Source organism: Bombyx mori, chromosome 22 (assembly GCF_030269925.1).
Source record: "Bombyx mori chromosome 22, ASM3026992v2".
Lineage (NCBI taxonomy): Eukaryota > Metazoa > Arthropoda > Insecta > Lepidoptera > Bombycidae > Bombyx > Bombyx mori.
This window is the reverse complement of record NC_085128.1, coordinates 2,735,493-2,752,636: the sequence shown is the minus strand read 5'-3', so window position 1 is coordinate 2,752,636 and position 17,144 is coordinate 2,735,493. Positions and strand designations below refer to the sequence as shown.

Sequence of the window (17,144 nt, the reverse complement as noted above, 5' to 3'; positions counted from 1 at the left end):
TAAGGAGTAATATCGAGCAATAAAAATCAAACCCGCAAAAGTTATGATTTGCGTAAGTATTGGTGGTAGCGGGTATGGTCAGACCGCATTGATAAATACCACCACTCCGCCTACTTCTGCAACGAAGAAGTAATGCGTTCCGGTTTGTAGAGTCGAAGGTAGCCGTTGTACTACAGAATTGACACATGCTTCAATCTGGGTGGCGGTATTTATATTGTTGTGTCTGTGTTTATGGCTCCGGTAATTATCCCTGGATAGTTAGCTCCATCACTCGTCTGAGTAATAAAAAAAGTTGTTTAAATAAAAAAAAGATGCCGGATGACGATCACGACCGCTCTGACCAGAGTGATACAACAAAGAAATTCATGTAGATTTTGTGACTTTTTTTTATTGCTTAGATGGGTGGACGAGCTTACAGCCCACCTGGTGTTAAGTGGTTACTGGAGCCCATAGACATCTACAACGTAAATGCACCACCCACCTTGAGATATCAGTTCTAAGGTCTCAAGTATAGTTACAACGGCTACCCCACCCTTCAAGCCGAATCGCATTACTGCTACACGTCTGAAATAGGAGGGGTGGTGGTACCTACCCGTGCGGACTCATAAGAGGTCCTACCACCAGTGATTACGCAAATTATAATTTTCCGGGTTTGATTGTGGTGTTAATAAATAGAAGAAGATATTCAATCAATATACACTTCTTCTCTGTCGTATGCACTCTTGGCAGAGTGGTCGTGGTCATCACTTCGGTTGGTGGTGCGCTTCACCAGACGTCGCCATTCCTCGCGTACCGCGGCCCTTCTTGTGCACTCGTTAACGGGACCGTTTAGAGCTGCCTTTATTTGGTCGGTCCATCGTAACGGTGATCTGCCGCGCGGTCTTGTACCCTCTATCATGCCCTGCACCACAAGGCGCTCAACTGAGTCGTCACCCCGCCGCGACACATGCCCGAAGAAAGTGAGAATGCGACCCTGAACGATGGAGGATAGTCGCTGCTTGATGCCGAGTTCCTGTAAAATTGACTGATTCGTTCTGAACAATATACACTATTACACATCAATACGTAGGTACACTGCGTCGCAGTTTCGCCAACGCATTCATTACGTGAAAATTTCGGTACCCAGAACGACAAGTGGATTACGAATTTGCGGTGATGCGTTAATCGTATTACTCTTTAAACGAATTACTCATCTCAATCTCAAGTTTCGTCGAAGAAAATTTCGTCATTGTTCTAATCAACACGGAAAATCAATTGAAGATAACGTCAATTCAATTTTATGGCTGCAAAGATTTAAGTATTTGAAGGATTGCAATGAATCTTATAAAGTTGTTAACGAAAAAGAAAGTGAATGACACAAATGATTAACTCTAAACTGTTGAACAAAAAATAGAAAATTTTCAACAAAATGGAAATCCTGCTTCAAATAAAATAGGAATACGATCTATGTATAGTCGAAGTCAATGGAATGCATCAGTAGGCGTAATTCAAAAACTACTCGATAAATCTTGATAGAATTTAAATTATACTTAACATGAGAAGCATCTGATTTGAACTTTAAAAAAAAAGAATCATCAAAATCGGTTCACATAGAAAAAAGACCCACTATAAAAAAACAGTCGAATTAAGAATAAAAAAAATGTGTGCGTGTACTAGTGTACACACGTAAGAAGTGAAACTTGTTTATGGCCTTATTTTTCGAAAAATGATCTACATGCAACTTTCTAGAAATTGGTTAAATAAAGTTAAATTAGATAAAGTTTAAACAAAAGGATTTTATTATCATAGACATGAATACAAAAAAGTTAAATTAGATAAAGTTTAAACAAAAGGATTTTATTATCATAGACATGAATACAAAACAGATGGCGCGTAACGGAAAAAAGTGACGCGTAACCGAAAAATGTGACGGTAAATTTTTTTCCAACGCCGATAAGGAAGTTTCACTTCAAAAAGCCAGTCTTAGTCTATAAATTCATACCAAGTCATAAAAATACTAAAATGATTTCACTACATATAATTTTCTACTAAGATCACCTTCGAACACTAAGGTGACGGAAAAATATTTATTATTTAAAATCGAATCAGTTCGATTTAGTTACAAAAAATATTACTTATTTAGTCTCCATAAACCGCTTAGCTCTATCTCTTTCACATGACCTGGAACTTCTGACCTTCACCACGGCCGATCCTAATAATAAACGTTTGATCTGAACGATCCTTCCGTTAGCCAAATGAAGACAGCTTCCAGAACTTACTGATGAAACATTCGCACGGTTTTTGATGTCTTATTTAGGTTGATTGTTTTTAGTTAACTCTACCAATAGTTTGTTTGACCACAGTTCTATGGTTTCATCTCACGATAATTTTAAGCAGAAGATTTCAAACATTGACATCGTGCGTTAAATTATTCGAAATTCAATAATATCCATACTTCTAAACTAATACGTGAAAGTTGGTTTGTTTGTTTGTTTGTGTCCTTCTTTCCCGTCGAAACGGAAAAACGGGTTGACCTGATTGGTTTAAAGAGACAGGTCCAAGATCAGGAGAGTGACATAGAAGTAAATTTATCCCGAAAAATCATCCCATTCCCACGAGTTTACTAGGTTTTATTATCTTTAGAAAAATTACGTGACAATTTAGAAAAAAATATTGTCGTTTTTCCTTAACTACGCGAGCGAAGTCGCAGCTAGTGTCTCTATAATCGTGAAAATCCTGAAAAATTGTAATGACGGTTTCTATAATTTCAAATATACAAAATCAAGATAATATGTTCTTGGATGTAATTGTACGCGGATGCATTTCGAGCCCTCCCAGGTAAGTACTAGCGTCATGCCTATTTATGTCATGAAGCAGCCAAGGGCTACGTTTTGAAGCCTGGTAGAGATTTAAGAAGATTAAGACATGGATATTGTATCACGAGGGTGGCGGCGTTCACGCTGTATTGACTATCCCGTAGAAGGGTGATCTTTGACGTATCTGCTGCATTAAAAGCACTGAAAAACATCTTTAATAGCTATGTGGATCTGTAATATTTCGAGAAGCAAAACGTGTTCCGTTATTACGTACGTATGTAAATCTACTATACCGAGGGGCAAGATGTTTTTGTTTGTCAAACTCGCCTGTGCGTCGAGATGAGCTTACTTCCATCTTAATGTTTTTTTGATCATTACTGTGATTCGGTTGCTGAGCAAACGCAAAAAATTTGAAGTGCTCAAAGATAAAAATAAAACTTCAGAGGTGTCAAGGGACACCCGGATGGAACGAAGTTCCTTTCGATTAATTAGTGAAGGAATTGTAATTTTTTTTTTAAGTTATAATAATAAATTACGGCATTATGAAGAAGAAAAAAACAATACTATGAACTAAATTACTATTGTTGAAACGCTATCTCGAGAAACTGTACTCATTACGCGGACCAATCGGATACGAGCAATGTCACGCGATAAGCGCCTACACGTTGATTGGTCAGAATGACGGATCTAAAAAGTGTCGTGACAACTTTTCGTAAGAATTTTTTCCGTCTAGCCCCCTTTCACAACGCGCGATAAGTAACTTCGTTCCAAAAAGAAAGGAAGACAGAATACTTTACACCACACCAGTACGCAAATTTAAACTAAACAGGTACGTACAGGGTCATAGACGTAGGGTCGTAGACAGGGTCTCATCGCCATAAGCCCCACCCTTCAGTTTGAAGGGTGGGGCAGCCGTTGTAACTATTGAGACCTTAGAACTTAACAAGGTGGGCGGGGCATTTACGTTGTTGATGTCCATGGGCTCCAGTAACCACTTAACACCAGGTGGGCTGTGAGCTCGTCTACCCAGCTAAACCATAAAAAAAAACCGATTCCTCTTCCAGAAAACAAACAAATTCTGAAAACGATACGGCAGTTATTGCAGTGTACTATCATTAACAATATTAAGAAATATCTTTTAAAAATACATAATACTTTAGGCTTAATTTAATTTCATTACCAATCCGGAATAAGATGGTCCTGATATAAAGTCGAAATCACATTTGTATTGTGTAACTCACGGAATAGATAAATAAGGTAAATAACCTTAATAGGTAAATAACCTTATTTATCTATTCCGTGGTGTAATTGCTGTACCACATTTTAAAACAGAACGCACACCTGCTTTGCGGGAGGAAGAGATAGAATGGTAATGTATCCTTAGAATACGTCACATCAGCAGCAAACATGTCGTGTTTTTGTAAGAAATGTCGAAACCACAATAACGTTAATCTATTTTAATTCAATTTATTTACAGCACCAAAGGTGCCACAAGAAAGATCGCGCGCAGCAGGCTTACCCTGCATCATCCAACCAAAACACATATAAATCTATTCGCTATTTACAATCGCCATTTATCGCGCAAATCCGTTTTATGTTCTACAATAAACTGTAAATCTCGTAGATTCCTTATTTCAGAACCAAAAGGTCAGATGTCTTGCTTATTCGTTTGAGTAAAAAACTTTTAAGGTAAAGTCGAAAAGGTTGAGTTTCTGATTTCGTCAATTATTTATATCACTGTCCGTTCGATTTATTTTCAGACTTATTACAGTTTTAAAGGTAATCCAGCTAAATAACGAGACGATTAGCGACGTTTATATTGATATAGAAATTTTGCAGACCTTAACATCAAAAGCAGAACATTTCTTAACAATTCGCGTTCCGTTCGTACAATCCAAGTGCAAGTATGTAGAATCTCGAAGCTGCGAAAGCTGATAGTTTATTTAATAATATCATGCTGTAGATAAGCTTACGGTCCACGTGGTTTCCTGCGATCAACAGAGCCCCTAGGCGTCCCGATTCGCTATCAGTGCTTCTAGGTACCTCAAGCATTGGTCACCGTTCTCGTCGAACCTGTCGCTTGCGACGAAGGGTTCGGCGAGTAATTTAACCCACAGACACAGCCCACTGAGTTTCTCGCCGGATCTTCTCAATGAGTCGCGTTTCCGATCCAGTGATAGATTCTGCGAAGCACTGCTCTTGTTATAGCTAGTGTTAGGATAGAGCCCCGTGAGCTCACCTTTTCGTTTGGCGAATGTAACATGACCCCTCGAGGTCACTAGAATAGGTAGGAAAACATTTTGAATGAATTGAATGAAGAAGTAAATCAAATTTCGTGCTTCTTACTTTTAAAATGACGGACTTCCATAAAGCCCTCTATATCTCGTTATAGCCTTTAGATATGAGATATCCAAAATCCTTAACTATTGGATGCTTATACATATGTAGACTATATAAGGCATCCCCTGCCAAAGTTTCATGTTTGTAGCCCCAGTTGGCTTGGGCTCTGCGTTGATGATTCAGTTATGACAAGTTATAATTAATAATATATATTATAATATTTATATTTTAGAGATGGTTAGTGCGGACTTCTAGTATCTTTTCTTATACGTATTACAATTTGAATCTAGTCGATGGCGCTCGGTAATCATCGCGCACATTCGGTATCCTGGCTAGCCCGTCCTCGCCCACCGCTCTTTAAGTCTTAGGGTCACCAGTGATCCGCCCTTCCTAAAAAAGGATTACTCAGTCGGAACCCCCTCCTTCTCCACGTGGTCTATTGAAGCTGCAACGTCTGTTGAAGCTACTGTTGTACTACTATCGCCGAGTGTAGGTACGTAAGCCCAGCGGCAGACATGAACAAACAAATGTTCCTTTTTGTATGCTAGATAATCGCCATAGTTTTCATATCAACAGCGGATGACGATAGATGCACTAATGTCATCGACCTCGGTTGCAACATGCTTCTCTGCTTACCAATTAAGTTCGTTTACAACTTCCATGAGAACATTCTGTATTAAAATTTATACTATGCAATAAATTAATATTCTTGGTGTACCTTTCAGAATGCGAATTTCTTCGTGTAGTTTAGTTGACTGCTTTATTTAAGTGGATAGCTTTTGGGTACTTACTACTTTTAGGATTTTATTTTTATTTTTATTTTATTGCTTAGATGGGTGGACGAGCTCACAGCCCACCTGGTGTGAAGTGTTTACTGGAGCCCATAGACATCCACAACGTAAATGCGCCACCCATTGAGATATACGTTCTAAGGTCTCACGTATAGTTACAACGGCTGCCCCACCCGCGCGGACTCACAAGAGGTCCTACCACCAGTAAGTTTTAGGTGGTATTTAGCTTATTTCTATCGCAGAATCGAATTTTAAATTCGGTTTTTAGGGAGTGATGGATGTTTTATCGATTTTAAGTTACAAGCGACACCGGCATTCTATCCGTTTAATGTAATTACGTACTTAATACGTAGGCATAGAATATGTGGGTCGTTTTCAAATTTGGAGCCAAAAGCGAGTTATTTAATCTAATTCTGATAGCCTTAATGTTACCGTCATTATAAGTATATAATACAATAACAAAGGAAAACATTATTAAAAATAAAAGAAGTCAGATTTCTAAGTTTTAAAAATAAGTTCTTATTTAAGTTATCATCCGTGTTGACGTTATGAAAAGCGTAAAATGAAAAATATAAATGAATATTATATAATACTAGCTGACCCGGCAAACGTTGTGTTGCCTTAAATAAGATTTCTAGGGAAATTCTACTGTAGAAAAAAAAACCTCATTTAACCACATAATACCTCATTATAAACAAAAAAAATATATCCAACGAAATTAAAATAAAAAATAAATGTTTGGGGTGGACAACCCTTTTCACTTAGGGGTATGAAAAATAGATAGTAGCCGATTCTCAGACCTACTGAACATACTATTGATACACAAATAAAACCAAAAAAACATAGCTGAAAAATGTATAGTATTGTATAGCTCTCAAATATATTAAGTGTATAATCTATGATGTATAGTGAGTAAGTAAGACAGGAGACCGGCTTCGTCTTCATCCTGGCGACACCTGGCGGGGATAGCTTATCGATTGATAGTTGATCAGTAGTCGGCGAGGGCGGGAGATCAAATTCAATTTAAAAAACATTAATTAAAGGAACTTGAAATTATAAACTCTGAATAAGAATTTATCATACTACAATTATAATATTTGATTGCCATCTTGCAACCTTATTGCGGATCAGTGCATAGAATAAAAAAAATATTAATCGGGATGGAAAAATAGGGGTTGATCGTATAAGAGTGAAAATTGAGAGTAATATGATTTTTTTTATTTTAAGTCATGACAAAACAAAATAAAAAATTTGCCAAAAAAAATTAAGTTTATAATTAGCAAATAAAAAATAAGGGTTGATCGTAGAGGGGTGAAAATTAAGGGTTGTATGTATTTTTGTATGTTGTATCATAAAAAAATAGAAATTAAAAATTTTGTCTAAAAATTAAAAAAAAAAATTTAGGGGTGGACTACCCCTAATATTTAGGGGGATGAAAAATAGATGTTGGCCGATTCTCATAGATACCGGATAAGCACAAAAAATTTCATCAAAATCGGTCAAGCCGTTTCGGAGGAGTATGGCAACGAAAACTGTGACACGAGAATTTTATATATTAGATTATCGATAAACGAGTGATTGACTTGATTATGATAAAGTATTTTTTATTCTGAATATGCATAAATACAAAAAAAATGGAAAATTAGAGAAATTCATGAAATCATTACTTTTTTGGCCGCAAAACTGAAAACGACCCACGTGAGCATGGTACTCATACGATATAATATATGCTTTCCAGTCGAATGAATATACTGCCTACAAAGTATTAATTATTCATCCCTCAACATCTTCCTGGCTACTACAGTCAAAACACACATTTATCATACAATTTTCCATCCAATTTGACTCGATATCAGTCGTAACCGACACTCGATGTTTATATTTGTATGTTAATCTTAATTGAAGACCATGAAGACTATAGCAGTCCGTTCGGAGTATTCAAAGGAAGTACTTTGACGCTATTGTTTAGATTCGATCAACCATCAATATTGTTTCTTGATGGAGTAAAAATGTACAGATTGATTTTATAATTTTTTAAGGTTTTTATGTGTCAAGTGAGGCACCTTTTTTTGGTAATCGTGGTCATAAAATAATTATATATTTTTTTATGTGGACCATATTAGTACCATACTTAATGCTGCAGATAAATAGATTATTTACAATAGATAATGTTACTGTAAAATTACGTATGTAGCCTTAACGGTAAGCCGCTATACTTGTGTCGAGCGATGAGACCAGGTCAATGCATCCCGCAGGCAGGTTATATTTTTCAGTAATATATTATAGTATATAGTATATTATTATAGTAATATACTATATTAAACTATACTGTATTAAAATAATTAATTTTTTTTTGTTTTTGTAAATAGTTAATGTACATATATAGGTATATTCCCGACTTTTTTTGGCCGCGTATCAGTCCTAAGTTCTACTTTGAAGAGTGGGAGAGCCGTCATTTCAAACACAGAGCATGACCTCATGACCCAAAGTAGATATAGCATTATATTTTATTACCAGCGGACTAGCTACACATCGCATGATCTCATGACTCAAAGTAAGTATAGCATCATATTTTATTAACATCGGCTTAGTCTAGGTACACATCGCATATAACAATAAGAAATAATTTGTATCGAATGTTGTCATTACCGTGAATTCTTCACATTTACTTAATTTAATTCTTCTAGTCTGAGATATTAACATGATATATCATTGTAATGCTCGGACGCGAGCGTTTGGCTGCGCTCCAAACATACGCTACTTCCCATCTATGTCGTGTACATTCGATGCTTTACTTTATTATGATATGCTTGAAAGTTTTGTGAGTTTTCTTTTTTTTTCAAACATTCGATTAACGTGCCAGTGATAATGTTGTTTGCTTTCGACATGGTTCGCGGAAATCGCTTCGTAGAAATAAGAATGATAGCGCCGAGTTTGAAACTTCATTCGTTTGCAATAGGAACACAGACAGTGAGAAGATCATAGAGGTTTATAAACAGTAAAAGATAAATGCCTCCGCATCTTAAGACATGAGGTCGTGTCGCAATTGTATTCTGGACCTACCCCGCCCTTCAAACTGGAACGCATGAATGATTCAGAACACATCCTACCTCCAATATCATCATTCTCCTGCCCTTCTCAGTCACCTGGGGTCGGCGCAACATGTTTTCTCCTTCCATACTCCTCTATCATACACCATTTGTTCGCTCAGTCCCCACTTACACATATCGTCTTTCAGGTAATCCATTCATTTTCTCTTAAGTCTATATCTTCCTCTTTGCACACTACCTTCAATACTCTGTACATATTTCAGACAATACATTCCTGAGCAGCTTGAGCGTACCCAATTATAAATAATTGCGGTCGAATCGCCACAGAGCAGTGATAAAGTTGCAATATGTAAGAACAACATGATCCGCGTTGAGTGTTATTAATAATAATATGAAGTATGTATTAATTTAGATGAACCAAAGCTTCGTCTATGTGTCTGGCTTGCGTATGTTGTAAGCCTTGAGAGGTTTTTTTTTATTGCTTAGATGGGTGGACGATCTCACGGCCCAGCTGATGTTATGTGGTTACCGGAGCCCATAGACATCTACAACGTAAATGCGCCACCCACCTTGAGATATAAGTTCTAAGATCTCAGTATAGTTACAACGGCTGCCCTACCCTTCAGACCGAAACGCATTACTGTTTCACGGCAGAAATAGGCGGGGTGGTGGTACCTACCCGTGCGGACTCAGAAGAGGTTCTACCACCAGTAAATGTTGTAGACCCGGTGTGCTTGGTACAATTTTTTTTCCTACTTATGCTGATGGCCTTGAGAGGCTATTTCAGCTTCTCCCTGACGTGTAGGTGAGCTCACGGGGCTCTAACCGGAGTGTTGCTAACACTGGCTCTAGCAAGAGCAGCGTTTCGTAGAATCTACCACCGGATCGGAAACGCGACCCACTGAAAAGATCCGGCGGCAAACTCAGTGGGCTGTGTCTATGGGTTAATTCACTCGTCGAGCCCTTCGTCGCAAGCGAGTTTTAGACGAGGACGGTGACCGGTTGGTTCAATCATTCATTACTGCGACAAGAGCATTCCAGTTTGAAGGACTTTTTATTTTTATTGCTTAGATGAGTGGACTGGAGTAGCTCACGGCCCAACTGATGTTAAGTGGTTACCGGAGCTCATAGACATCTACGACGTAAATGCCGCTACCTACCTCGCGATATAATTTAAGTCGCAATTTTAACAGTACAACGGCTGCTCTACCCTTCAAGTCGAAACGCATTAGTACTTCACGACCGAAATAGGCAGGGCGGTGGACTCTATCCGTGCGGACTCATAATACGTTTGATTCCTTCACCGTGGAAGTCAATCGTGAACATTTGTTAAGTACGTATTTCATTAGAAAAATTGGTATCTGCCTGCGGATTTCGACCGTTGCATCGCAAGATACGAACGCACCGGACGCCTTATCCTTTAGGGCACGACGACTTCATTTACGACCTTTTCAATCGTATTACAATACTATTGAATTTCTGGCTCAAGGTGAGCTGCACCGTCCATTTTGTAATGTCCATGAGGAACCTGACATCAGGTGAACAGTGAGTTAAGTCTCCGTGACCTATTCAGATGCCTGCAATTTTTGTTTTTTTCTCCTACCTATTCGCTGGTAGCCTAAGAGGCTATGCCAGCTTCGCCCGGACGGATAAGTGAGTTTACGGGCTCATCCTGAGAGAATTTGCTAACACTAGTTGTTGTAGGTCACGTGGTAGGAAAGAAAAGTCGAAGAAGATTGCCAACCAGGTGGACGGAATTTTTTCAAGGAGGCCACAAACACCAGCGTCCCTGTCGCCATTAAGCAGGCCGAATGCAGGCAACATTGGAGGAAGCTGGTGCAAAAACTGGACCAAGGTCGACCCTCAGTAATGAGGCAGCGACGAAGAAGAAGAAGAAGTCCTAGCAAGAGAGAAGATCCGGCGAGAAACTCTGTGGGCTAACAATTTTCGTAACGATTATACCTTACTACAAATTTAAACGATCAAATATATTGTGACTGTAGTGTTGATATCTATGGACTCAGAAAAAAAAAACAACATATTTTACGGCAATGCCGAAGCAATGAAATATATTCTTGAAAGAAATATAATCTTGAAAGAATATATATCATGCATACTCCGAAAGCAGTTTCTAAAAGCTGCATAAATATATCAGTGAGGTCAGATGCAATATTAATATTTACATTTGCGAGTAGCGTCATCGCATTATTCTGCACTAAACTTGATAACACAAAGGTGCAATAAAACACCAAAAATACACAACAATTCTGTTTATAGCCAGTTATAAAAACTGCATTTTTTCTGGCCGTATTTTAATCTAAGATTATGTTTATGTACTTGCAGTTTATTCGGGTAACGTTATGTAATTTTCATTTTTATCACCAGCAATGGTAGAGTTTTAAACTCCATTTCGATGGAATGTGGATATTGTCATTCATGAACATCAACTACTAGGCATAACGCTGACTATCAAAAAACCTATTTTTATAATTATTAGTGTTTTCAAATTCTTATTTTCCCAATTAATTATTTATTTCTTTACAGTTATCAATAATATAAATTACTTCGAAGCTGTCAACTGCATTCTTGAGTGCTTTTCGTAATAAAAAAAAAATCGAACACCATTTTTATTATGAAAAACAGTATATTTGGAAACTTAAATATATTTGAATCGATTTAGACTAGTCTAGTGCAATATTAGTTTAATGATACAATCACGTGAATACAGATTTGTTTACATTTGAAGACTAATTTAAATATTAAATTTAAAAAAGAAAAATTCCTCTTAAAATTGCACGCGTTGCTCAGGATTATGTCAGTATTGTAATGATACCACTTTTTTTTTTTGTGGGATTAATAGTCTTTTGTGTCAGTCAATATATCCTCTTTAGATAATTACGGACACAATTTCCTTCCTGTATACTGCTAGGTTACACTTTAATTGAAATATTTAAATGTAAGCTACGTCATCATTTCATCTATAGCCAGTTAATGGGCATTATTCCCTTTTTATGATAACTAAAAACTGCTTGGTACTATTTTATATTGAAGTGCCAGCACTTCAGTTTCGCATTTCACCAAATCCACATCAATTCCTTTGTCGTATCATTCTTGTCAGAGCGGTCGTGGTCGTCATTCCGTATCATTGCTGTGGGCAGATGTTATGCGCCTCACGAGCAATCGCCACTTCTCCCAGTTTATATTCAATACTAATTTAATAAATACAAAAGTAACTCTGTGTACCTATCAATTACGTTTTAACATAAAAACCACTGAACCGATTTTGACGAAGTTCCGTACGGAAATAGTTCTAATCCTGGGGAATATTTTAGATGCATATTTCACTGGCGACCCGGCCTCGCTTCGCTTCGGAAACTGTAATTTATTATTGCTTTCTCCACTATTTAATGGATGTTATTATACATGTAAACCTTCCTCTTCAATCACTCTATCTAATAAAAAAAACCGCATATAAGCATACGTAGGGATATAGGGACAGAGAAAGCGACTTTGTTTTATACTATGTAGTGATTCCACAGCGGTGCAATCAGTCCAAGCTAGCGAAGGTGCGGGCGGAAAGCTAGCGAATAGTAGTGTCACATCAACCCTGAAATAGCTCTTAGGAGTCACCCTTAGTCTAATGGCGGGCCCACCCTTCCCATTTAGATAGCATCGTTTGCAAAATGAACAAAGCGAAACATTCAGGGTGTGTTAAAAGCTTAGGAGGGTGCACATTATTCGAATTTTAATACATTTATAACTGAAGTAACACACCCCGTGTAATAAAAGTGAAGATTTTGTTTTTCTTAAAGTAAGGTTTTAAAGTAAGGTTCTTTGAAATATTAGGGTCATACAATTTTTCTTAAGCGTCCTCATTTAAGAAAACTTATAAAAATATATCGCAGCCGGATTGTGAAATATATTTTAAATCGGAAAAACGTCCATCAATTTCCGAATAAAGTTTACATTACTTAATTTCCTCGATATATATTTTTCTGTAACGATTTATTACACTTTAAAGTTTTCGTCGGCTCGAATGAAACCGAAAGAGGTGACCCTGTTTACCGAAATCCACGTGACAGCGGATATAAGACAACAAATGGTACAGGAATAGAATTTTAAGACTGGAAAATTCGGGAACGAATCTTTAGCGAACGCTTCTCGTTACTCAAACTTTGGGAGCCGTTAAAATAAACATAAAATTTGTTGCAGTTGCCTAAAACTTGAATTTCGTCGGGCAGGAGATTACATAAAGGTCGGTGATATGATGCTTTTGTTTAGTCTGGTGTTTTTATAAACGAATAGGAGAAAAGTAGCAATTCGAAAACAATTAAGAACGTTATTGCTAGTTGTTAAATGAGAACAGCCAAGTGTAATGGCCATCTTTAAACAAGTCCGTCAAAACAATATTTTTGCATAGAACGTTTATTATAGTGGTCTCTGAATGCAAAAGAAAAACCAACTTCCATGTCTCACAATCAATGCTTTATATTTGCGATTTAAAATATGCTGGCCAAATTTTCAATTTGTGGGTACTATGAAAATGTTGTACTGATTCAAACTGTCTTGCATTAACGTCTCCTGCCTGAGACCCTCCCACCCACGTGGAGACTTCACATTGCACCTTTCTATGTCACATCCACGATTTGAGCCAAGTGTAATGGCCATCTTTAAACAAGTCCGTCAAAACAATATTTTTGCATAGAACGTTTATTATAGTGGTCTCTGAATGCAAAAGAAAAACCAACTTCCATGTGTCACAATCAGTGCTTTATATTTGTGATTTAAAATATTTTGCCCAAATTTTTTATTTGTGGGTACCATGAAAATGTTGTACTGACTAAAACTGTCTTGCATTAACCTCTCTTGCCTCAGACCCTCCCACCCACGTGGAGACTATTGCACCTTTCTATGTCACATCCACGATTTGAGCCAAGTGTAATGGCCATCTTCAAACAAGTCCGTCAAAACAATACTTTTGCATAGAAAGAAATGTTTATTATAGTGGTCTCTGAATGCAAAACAAAAACCAACTTCCATGTGTCACAATCAGTGCTTTATATTTGCGATTTAAAATATGCTGGCCAAATTTTCAATTTGTGGGTACCATGAAAATGCTGTACTGACTCAAACTGTCTTGCATTAACGTCTCCTGCCTGAGACCCTCGCACCCACGTGGCGACTTCACATTGCACCTTTCTATGTCACATCCACGATTTGAGCCAAGTGTAATTAATGGCCATCTTTAAACAAGTCCGTCAAAACAATATTTTTGCATAGAATGTTTATTATAGTGGTCTCTGAATGCAAAACAAAAACCAACTTCCATGTCTCACAATCAGTGCTTTATATTTGCGATTTAAAATATTCTGGCCAAATATTTTATTTGTGGGTACCATGAAAAAGTTGTACTGACTCAAACTGTCTTGCATTAACGTCTCTTGCCTCAGACTCTCCCACCAACGTGGAGACTATTGCACCTTTCTATGTCACATCCACGATTTGTGTTTTGAATCAAATTAGAATTTGTACATCGCGTACTATATACTGCGTGAATTTCAGGTAAAATATAGATAAGAGGAAAGATACGGCTTTCAATTCCATTAAAATTTACTTCTTTTATTCACAGCATTTATAATTTAATTACAATTAAAGAAATATGCGATAGAAACGAAACGCCATTATTTTATGAGTTCGTTGCCGGGTCTAATTCGAGACACTGTTGGTCAGGTTTACGTCTGTCTCGACGTTTGTCTGTCATAATGTTCATATTCTATAATAGTAGTAATATACTCGGGAACCAGAATGAGTTAAGTCTTTTGCTATTGCCAGCTTAGAGATCATCAAGTCATCATCATCACATGGTCAGTAGTTACTGTCGCTCATGGACTAGGAATAACAGGGCATAGTCAGGCCGTTTTCTTATATGCTTGTATGCAGACGAGTATACGGCCCACCAAATGGTGAGAGGTTACCGTCGCTCATTGATGTCAGCAATCCCAGGGGCACAGGCAAGCCGCTGTCAACGGTAAACTATCAAGGTACTCTGCACTTTCTCGAAAATTAATTAGAAAAAGGCCATGGAGGGAATTTCACCCCGAAACCTGACGGTGTGTGGCAAAAAGACCGGCAGTCAGAGGCACTAACTAAAGAGCCACCGAGTTAGTCATTATTAATTGTATGTAAATCTGCGTCATCGGTGATTTGTTTCACCAGTGGCGATGTCCTAGTTTAATGTTTGTTATTGGTACAATCTAATTAAATACGAAATTACTATTATTTGAAGATTTTATTATCGTGCTGAACAAAATCTAATATTTTAATATTTTTGGTGTTTGAAAATCTAAATGTTAGTGTAAATGTTAGTGACTTATTAATATGCAAATCATAGAACCAAAAACGGATGAAGTAAAGAAACACCAAAAGAAAAAAACAGAAAAACTATGCTATGAATGTAGCAATGGATATACCATTGGAGGTATAGCCCAATGAGGACTGACGTCAGACATGCGGCCGGTTGCAATCCTCATGCCAAGTCCCTATAGGCAACATGATATCATATGCTGCGCCTACCCCACATACTGTGGGATAAGGATCAAAAGAAGATTGTCACAGTGATAATTTACAGAGCGGTGAGACTAAATACTGACAGATGTGTAAATCTTTTTAATGTCCATGAGCTCGTAACAATCTTAATGGTGTTTTTGGTTAAGAAAATAAGGTTTAGGGCAATTCCGGCCATCGAAAGAATTCGTCGATTTAAATAGTATAATAACTATAAAAAAATTGCGAGATTAAACCTTAAGAGCAGCTTTAGTTAGGAACTCGTCAAAGTTTGGTTTTTATTATCACAGTCACAGTCAGACGTTATATCATCAGACTATCTGCATGTATGTTGAGGGTAATAAACATCGATCACATTTATAGGCTAGTGGTTAGTGACCTTCACTATAATACGATGGGTCGGGGTGGAATATCGGTCTTAGCCAATACTTTTAGCAAAGATACCAGACTTGGCCCGCGGTGATGTCCGTTTGTAGATCCGTTGATACTTCTCCAGTTAGCGTGTACTCTATCGTGTATAAGTGAAACAATTAATATATTCAGCTGTAATCAAATGTAATGTCGGTTTCAAGATAGGATTTTCTTTCGTACCACATGCCGTACAAGAATACAATTACGAGACAAGAACAAGTGCACTGCGACTGCAAATGCAAACTCTATGCTATATTATACATAATTTTAGTATATATATTAGTATCTTTCTTTCTGGTCGTTCCCTCAATGCTGAGGATCGTGACTGTATGTCAATCTTCTCCACTCGGTCCGGTTCTGCGCCATATGTACCGTTCCCCATATCCTCCTTGAGTTGGTCAACCCATCTAGCTGACGCTCTTCCTCTAGCGCGCTTCCCCTCCAGTCCATCATATTATAATATTAGTAGTATTGTAAGATAGAGTATGTATATAATAAGACTAACTACTAAAACATTACCGAATATTGGAATTAATAGCTTTTTTTCTTTATAGATAGTTACCGAAGCCCATAGACATCGATAACGCAAATATCCCACACGAAAAGCACTTTTTAAGTACGTATTACATTAGAAAAATTGGTACCTGCCTACGGGATTCGAACACAAGTATAGTCGTACCGCTCGATACGAGTAACCGGCCTTCTTATCTTTTAGGCCAAGAAGGCTTCATTGTATTTTATAATAATTCGGTAATCTTCGATACAGGATGAGGTCTTAGGAAATTTTATACTTAACTTACCTAATAACCATTTCCAGTACATCTTCCTGATCGAAAACTTTGCAATACAGATGCAATATCTTCAGGCAGGTATACTTGAGGCCGGTCCATGTGACCTCGGCTGACTTGAGGGCTTCGTCCCAGGGGCAGTTCTCGTGTCTCGACAGGCACAGCATGCCGTCTTGCGATATCTCCGTTGGAGGCATTTAAGTTTCACTTCACTTTGTTTCGTTCAAGAATGTTCATGCTATTTATAGGCTGTTAATGTTTGTCAGGTTGTTCTTGAAGGAAATTTAATTTGTTCGCGGTGAATATCACTACTTAGTATAAAACAAAGTCGCTTTCTCTGTCCCTATATCTGTCTGTCCCTATGTATGCTTAAATCTTTACAACTACGCAACCGATTTTGATGCG

At 37.5% G+C, this 17,144-nt stretch overlaps 1 protein-coding gene across 16 annotated transcripts in view; it reads right to left on the bottom strand.

The window, feature by feature from the left end:
• LOC101741761 (four and a half LIM domains protein 2) overlaps positions 1-17,144 on the bottom strand; it is a 197,722-nt gene that overhangs the window by 74,086 nt on the left and 106,492 nt on the right. For 6 of the 16 annotated variants that reach the window (XM_062674855.1, XM_004924737.4, XM_062674856.1 and 3 more), the window contains exon 2: positions 16,752-16,977. The exons of 2 other annotated variants lie outside the window; for them this stretch is intronic. In XM_062674855.1, coding sequence (XP_062530839.1) covers positions 16,752-16,936 — 185 coding nt within the window. In that variant the 5' untranslated portion in view covers positions 16,937-16,977. Of the gene's footprint in view, positions 1-16,751; positions 17,012-17,144 lie in introns of all 16 variants that reach the window. 8 more of the 16 variants (XM_062674854.1, XM_062674861.1, XM_062674858.1 and 5 more) reach the window with 2 other exon arrangements.